At 46.5% G+C, this 7,845-nt stretch overlaps 1 protein-coding gene across 1 annotated transcript in view; it reads right to left on the minus strand.

The window, feature by feature from the left end:
* Positions 1 to 2,023: 2,023 nt before the first annotated feature.
* Positions 2,024 to 7,845, minus strand: part of CSUI_000837 (non-specific serine threonine protein kinase) — a gene marked incomplete at its 5' end in the record, with an annotated part of 14,595 nt that continues 8,773 nt past the window's right edge. Inside the window, 4 exons of the mRNA XM_068061044.1 lie at positions 2,024 to 4,931; positions 5,718 to 5,803; positions 6,295 to 6,370; positions 7,459 to 7,724. Of these exons, the coding sequence (XP_067926980.1) occupies positions 2,225 to 4,931; positions 5,718 to 5,803; positions 6,295 to 6,370; positions 7,459 to 7,724 (3,135 nt within the window). The 3' untranslated portion in view covers positions 2,024 to 2,224. The remainder of the gene's footprint in view (positions 4,932 to 5,717; positions 5,804 to 6,294; positions 6,371 to 7,458; positions 7,725 to 7,845) is intronic.

Here is a 7,845-nt window from a genome sequence, read left to right on the forward strand (position 1 = left end):
CGAAAGGGGCGAAAGGGGAAGGCACAATCGCCTGAGAAAAACGTTGGAAAGCTGAAGACACACACGGATCGGTCGCGCCTCAGCGGTAAAGGGGAGGTTCCTCTCCCGCCAGGTGTCGTTTCAGACAAGATAGCATGCATCGAAACGAGGCCAGGGGTGCCCCAGAAGACACGCCCGGTACGCGAGGACAAGGCTTTCTACCACAACATCATCAGTAGAGTGCTTTTGTATGATTACATGTTGGGACTTGGAGTTCGCGGCATAAGAAAGAGAACCCTGGAAGGTTCCTGATCACAAGGGAGCTCCCGGAACTCCCACCATTTCCTCTTCCTTTCCTTCCTGTAATGTGACCTTGATTTCGGAGAGCGTCTATAGTCTTAGCCCCCCCCCCTATAGATTGACAGTCTTCACACGACCAGGGATCAAGAAAGGTAGCATTCTCTACTCATGGAGAAGATGTTAGGCACAATCCCCCCTCTCACGCTACGCTCCTTGTCCAAATCCTCAAAACTGAATCGGTTATCCCAGATACCAAGAAACGTACTCTCCTACTAACTACAAAACGTCATGGAGTTGGGACAGTTTTTCTTATAGATAGGTAGATGGGTAAGAGACACAGTGTCTTAACAAGACGTCCCCGTCCCTGCTGCAGTCCAACGAGGCTTCCAACATCGTCTCGCTGTCAGACGTGTCCACACAACTTTCACACAGAGATCACTTGGTACGAGAGCACCCCCCTTTTACCCACCTTGACACAGAGGAAACATTGCATGGCACACCTCGAGACGAGAGCTCTGGGTTTCCAGACAGCCTAACCTATGGTCCTGGTGGGGCATTTAACGATGAAATGCAGGGGCAGCTTACAGTGGATTTCTCCAGAAGCCCCTTCTTCTTTAAAGTGGTCGGCCTCGGAACCTACCATTTCCTTCCCCTTTTCTCCTTGCTATCTCGCAACAGTGTCGTTATGGACCAGCCGAGCACAATGCCAGCGAACAGCACATCTTGGCACCCTGTGTCACTCAACCAACACCACGACTTCACCAAGGACAGCACGTCAGGAGCCTCCTTCTGTATATCCGCAGCAGTCGGCCACCTGTGTCCGTGAGCATCCCCGCCTACCACCCATCATGCTTCTTCTCAAAATAGACGGCTACGAAGAAAGATCTGTTTCTTATCACTCCAGAAATGAGTGATTGAGAGGAAAGAAACTGCTGTCGACCTCTATGATTACTACTTTCAGCTCAACTCGAGCCGATTCTTCCAGTGAACCTCACACTTCGCGAACGCATAGTAAAGGGCTCATCTAGATACTGCCAGACTGAAAACACTTGGGCCAGATGGGTGTCGTGTCTTGAGTATTACTGACTGTTAGGTGTGCGGCCAGCCGAAACGGTGAAGGTTGAGACTGGTCAAGAGCGTAATTTTTGCTCTCGCCGGCAACTCACCGCCGGGGAGTTGCTGATCGGCACGACTTCAGTAAGTCTTCTCTTCCTTTCTTAGGTGCAGTGACTCTGACAGTGTATTATACCAAGACTTACGTCTGTTGGACATCCTGAAGTCCATATTCACATTCTACCTGGGTTTGGTGTTACATCGCAGACTCTGTCTCACTGCACCGAGTTCATTGAGAAGTGTATCACTTCTTCTCTGCTTCCCTTTTTTCTTTGTCGGCTGCTCCTGGACTCTGGGTAGAATCTTTTCTCTCAACACCCCGTTTCACCAGGGACACCGTGTCTTCTTCACACGTTGTAGGACTTGGGAAACGGAACCAAGTAGAAGTCACAAAATGCTAGCTCAGCTAAACACACCTTCTGCTTCGATCACAAAAGCGTTGCACCGTACTAATAACCGAGACTACAACAACCACTGGAAGGTAAAAAGCTTCTGGATCATAAAACCTTACGGTAACCGGCTGGCTGTATTCGCTAGGAGAGTCTTCTCGTGTGTTGCGGGCCATACGGAAGGAAATGTCGGTCGGAACTTTCACATGGCCGGAATCATTCCTCACATCGTCACATCACACTTGTTTCGAAAAAACTCATCGATCACTCGGTCTTTCACTGTCTACACAGAGATAACGCGAGACTGGAACAAATGAAGAACTTTGCGGATTGAGAAAGAAAGAACGACCGACGGAGAAAACAACTCTACGATTAGGTAGAAAAAGACAAGAAGGAACTCAAATGACAGCCTTCACTCCTGAGAAGAGAAGAAGATATAATCTCTAGCTATTGAGAAAATCTTCTAAATCGATATCCTGGGGCGGTGATTCATCTCCTTCATCCCCCCCGCCACCATAACTCCCCCATGTCGGGCGTCCAATCACGAGTTTCCTCGGCTCTTTCTTTACTTCACTCTGAAAAGAAGATTTTTTTCTCTCAACATCTATTGCTTTTGCCTGTAAAGTAACCCCAACCTGTGGTGATGGTGGTGAAGATTTCCTATCGACGACATTCGGTGCGCCCTTGCTCTTCTCAAGAGCTGCTCCAGTTCCTACATTCTGACGAGGGCCTATCATATCGACCTGCCTTCTATCATGATGTTGACGATGATCCATCCCTGTATTTTTGAGTTCTCCAGAGTCTGAAGACAACCTCTTCTGACTTTGTGCCTGGGAGTCTCTCTTAACTTGAGATGCTTGGTGATCAAGAGGCGCATGCGTCACCTCCTTTTCCTGCGTTTTATTCTCAGTTGTGGTCTTCCCGGTCATCGGGGAAGAATGAAGAATCGTATGGGGTGTATTCTTGTGTGGATCTACCTCAATGGAGTCAAAGTCATCTAGCGTGTGATCCCATTTTGAAGTAACTCCCCCAGCTGTCCTCTCCTTGAGAGAAGAAGGTTGATCTACAGTATTTGCATTCCACGTGCCCTGATTCCTCGAGTTAGAGAAAACAGAGGAGCTAGAGCTCACCGGTATATCTGCTGCAGGAGAGACATACATAGGCTGACTCCCAGGGACACCTGAAAGAGAAGGAGTACTGCACTGAAGAGACTGATGGTTCTGCTCTCCAACAGAAGAAGAAGATGAAGACAAGGATGAAGTAACTTCATCCATTCCTAGACCTTCTTTTCTCAGACCTGTATGAATCGAAGTGTCCTGCTTACCTTTACTTGAATGAACCCTAGCAGTAGTGCTCCCATGACGACTATCCCTACTCCTATCCCCCTGTCCTTCCTTCCCTACTGCTGATGTTCTTCTATCTATAGGTGACACATGAGATCTTGATGATATGCCTACTATCGGCTCGTCAAACTCAAAGAAGTCACCTTCTTCACCCTCTAGATCTTTCCATCCTTCTCCCCTCATGATAGCTCTTTCTCCCTCACTGATCTTCCTGAACCTCTCAGCATCTTGAGGAACAACACCTGGACTTTCATAGGATCTTCCTGGGGTGGCTAACGGCTGAGGCGAAGAAGTCATTTGGTGTGAGTGATGATTCACCAAAGAAGAAGAAGAAGTTCCACAAGATCCCTTCTGAGTTTGGTTGCCTAATGACGATGTATCTTCGTCTCTTTCATGAGTGAAACTACTTGTCTTCCTGTTCTTATCTCGTACTTGTTTCTGACTTTGGAGATGTCTTTGTAGATCTATCAAAGATGTCGCCGTCGCCGTCTTTGTTCTCCCCCCTCCTTCTCCTTCTTCTCCTAAAAGCACGTCCATCATCCCTACTGCTGTGCCCCCACTTCCTGTTCCTTCTCCCTGCTTGATTCCGAAGAATGAACTCCCCGTAAAGAAAGCCGATCGCGCAACAGCTGCGGCGGCCGCGGCTGCAGCCGTTGTCGCTGCTTTAGCTGCAGAGGCGATGGTAGGGGGGGGAAGAGAAGGAGAAGAAGAAGCAGAGGAAGGGAGATGAGTTGTTCTAGTCTTCTCTCCATCATGTAAACTTCTCGAATCTAGATGATGAGGGGAGCGGGCGGGAAGAACGCTTTGAAGAGGGGAAGAATGAGAAGCATTCTCATGGGAAGAACGAGGATGATCTCTAGAGACTGTATCGCTTTCTTCATTCTTAGAATACACTTCATGGAAATGCATGTTGACGTCTTGGGAAACTTCATTTTTTCTATCGAGAAGCTCTTGCTTTACGATTTGATTTGTGGGAAAGAGTCTGTCGCTTGAAGGGCCTTCTTCACTCTTCCTATGAGGGATAATTCTTCCCTGGTGCTTCTCTTGATCTTCCCCTCTCCTGTGTATATCAACAGACGACGATCCCACATCACTCTTCTCTTTCTCTGATCTCCCCCCTGCTGTAGACGGGTTTAATGTGTACTGCAGAGAGGATGAAAGAGACGCAGAAGTAGTAGAAGAAAGGGGCTTTAAGGCATCAGAGAAGACCACATTTTTTGGTAGGTCATTTCTACGTTCTGAATGAAGAGATTCGCTCTCTTTTAACGAAGGCCTTGAACGCTCTTGAGATGACAGCTGATCCTTTCTTCTTGTTGGGGGACTTTCCCCTGTAGAAGTTTCTAGATGGATACGACTCTTTTCACCGTCACTGAGCGGTCCTTCACCCGGAGAAGATGAAGAAGAAGAAAAACGACTCCTCAGTATAATATTCTCTACCCCCTCGCTAGGGAGAGAAGGTGTTACTTGAGACGAGACATCATCCTTCTGTGAGAAAGGAGAGAAGTCTGTGAATTCAGCTGAAGAAGAAGAAGGAAGCGAAGGCTCGGGGAAAGCAGGGCAAGAAGAGCTGTCTCTCTGTTTATGAGAATTGACAAGAAGAAGAGATCGTAGAGATTGGACCTGTTGGTTCACATGGATCCTTAGATGGTCAATCTCCCTCTCTCTTTCTGTTAAAGATGTCTCGAGCTCTAGAATTCGCGTCTGAAGTTTCTGATGATTCGTCTCAGCGTGAAGTTTCTGGAGATACGTCGCATGCTCCTTAGCATCTTGAAAGCGATTCAGCTCGTATTCTAAATTATGGATATGTCTGAAGAAGAATGGAACAAGACAAGAAAAGACATATCTAAGGATGGGGTCGAAAGGAGTTGTGGGGAGACGATAAAGAAAGATTCCCAAGCGTACACGGAAGATGCTTTGAAGTAGAACACTCTCTCAAAGGCTCCATGATCAAGGATCTACTGCGTTTATATTTTATGTTTTGCTTCGAGACATACAACTCTTCTACACGTAGACATACAGACATGCTACAAGACAGCTGTCCCCTATGTCTTCTAGACACAGTAAAATGATATACGACACCTCCATGATGTCGACAACGAGAACAGTCATGACCACTCCACAGTGTGAGGGTGACGTATAGATACTCGTTGTATGTATGCAGTGGCTCTCCTTCCATTTAGGAGGGGACACAACAGACAGAAAGGGAGTGAGGAGATCGGTGGATGAAGGTCACCTGACATGTTTTCAGTTCGATGATAAAGAGCACATAGATGTACCCCCCCGTTATTTTACACTGAGAGAGAAGGAGTGAGATACACCCCCCTCATTTACATAAACGGTTTCCCTTTCTTTAGACCCACCATCCATCATCAAAGAAAGAAGATGTCTGCAGTCTCGGCTAAGATAGAAGAGAACGTACTGCATAACAACGACGGGACGTTAGATACAGAGTCGAGGTGCTATCTAGCACGCAGATTTGCCAGATCGAACTGTGAAGAGAAAGAGAAGAGTAGGAGTAGAGAACCCAACTCATAGCCAGTGCGGAAGTCTTCTATGTAAGAAGAAGGTGAGGAGAAGAAGGTTGGCGATTTACCTTGCTAGCTCAGCATTCGCCTCCAACAGACGTTCACGATCTTCTCGGTCTGCAATGGCAGCAGATTTGAGAAGACGGAGATCTTCCTGAAAAAGAGAAAGAAAGACACGCACCTCACAGAGACAGGAGACACTAATTTCAGCAACAACACTAATACACAGTCTCTACTTTTCACATAAAGATCAGGTCATCTATGCGAGTAGAGTGACCACTAGCCACTCTCTATGAATGTGTGTGTGTGCTCATATGTCAATCACCTAGCTGGTTCTATCCTTACCGAGGGCTAGTTACTAGCACCCCCATCACGAGGAATAAAACTTCCATGCATGCATGCAGGCAGATCTTCTACAGATGCACTCTTAAACTGATATACCTCCCTAATGCGTACACCTCTCTATATGGATATACAGCACAAACCTCTATGTATGTGAATGTGTGTGAATATGAGGCATTCTCGGAGTAGAAATTATCATGAGAGACATATACATATGGGTACGACGCCTAGCGTGGCGTTGCCGGTAGAGACACAAAAAGAAAACAGAAAGAAAGAGAAGAGTCACTGGAGAAAAAGACTTACAGCGCTTCGAGCCTCTTGCTCTTCAAGACATTTCCGCAATTGTGCTCGTTCCTCTTCCCACGCATCCATCATACCTCTGCACGCAGTAGATAAACACACCGAGAGAAGGAAAAAGACTGAAGAAGAGAGAGGAAGAAATAATGCCATACGTCTCCCATTCAATCTCTGGAAAGACGCCTGGGTCAACAAACGAAAGATATCTCATCAGGTAGCAAGACTGAAGACGACAAAGAGAATAAAAAAGAAGATATTCTCGTATGCACTGTCTTGCACGAAAACGATTTCTAGGAAGAAAGAGATCTGCTAGCGGAAGACGACTTCTCATCGATGAAGGGTGGCTTGTAGGAGCACGTCTGCTCCTGACGCGTTTTCTCTCGAGAAGATCTACTGTCGAAAGTTTTATATCCTTTCTTGTAGCTACACACCGTAGTCGTCTGTCGGGGGGGTGGTGTACAGACAGCCAAGTGCATGCATGCAGTAGAAAAAGGACGTCTCCTGTATAGGCAAGCGTGAAAGGACTCCATCTATATTGAGGAAAGAACAGGTAAGAAGAGAGATAGGAGACCGTAGCACAACCATTGAAGGAGAGCTGAATCGACTGAGCCACTATTGATAAACCACCCATACCGTTAGAGATAACAGGTTTCTTAGCGAGAGTAGTAAGTCGATCAGGAGATACTTCCAAACTACGGATCTTGTAGACATACATGACCAACATACATAAAGAGATCTGTATTATCTATGGATATCTAGTTATATACCCGTACATATAAGAAGTAGTCTAGATAAGCACAAACCACAGACGCGAAGAGAGAGACAGTCCTTGTAGCTACTATATGGCATTCATTTCTCCGCGAAGGGAAGGCAGTCAAGTGTCTCCAAACCAATCCCAGGAACCACAGACACCCAGCGTGCTCATATACAATATAGACATAACATGTGTATACATACACCTCCATATACACACGACATGTATCTAGGTATGCATGCGGAGAAGAGAGTGGCATGATGTCTGGACTACCAAGTCATCATTCTACGTATGGGATAATATGCAGTTTGATAGAAGTCATGCCTCTCTGACTCGATTGCCTCTCTTGGTTCGCATGATGTAAAAAGAATCCACTGATCGATCCAGGCACTAGGTATCACACAACCGCTCCTTACCGATATCTCTGAAGTTCGGCGGCCAAGTATTCTTGAAGAGGCTCTACAATATTATTTTCAGCATTTCTTCTATCAGGTGCGAACACCTTCTTCTTCTCGTGCTCTTCGCTGTTCTTCCTATGCTTCAGCTTCTCTAGCCCTTCTTTGCCCTGTCCTTCCTCTTCGTTTCGACCGACATGAGAATTGAAGAGAGAAAAGAACACCATCCGGAGAGTTTCGCACGTGTGCATGCACGGCAAACAGGCCAGTAGAAGAAAAGAGAGAAACTGACACAAACCATCACGGCACACTTCGAAGACCAACAATCCCTAGAGAAGAACATGTATATACAGATACCCATAGAGAATTAAGAGAGATGAGTACAATCCCCTATCTATCTATCTATCT

This window comes from Cystoisospora suis, assembly GCF_002600585.1.
Source record: "Cystoisospora suis strain Wien I chromosome Unknown contig_313, whole genome shotgun sequence".
NCBI lineage: Eukaryota > Apicomplexa > Conoidasida > Eucoccidiorida > Sarcocystidae > Cystoisospora > Cystoisospora suis.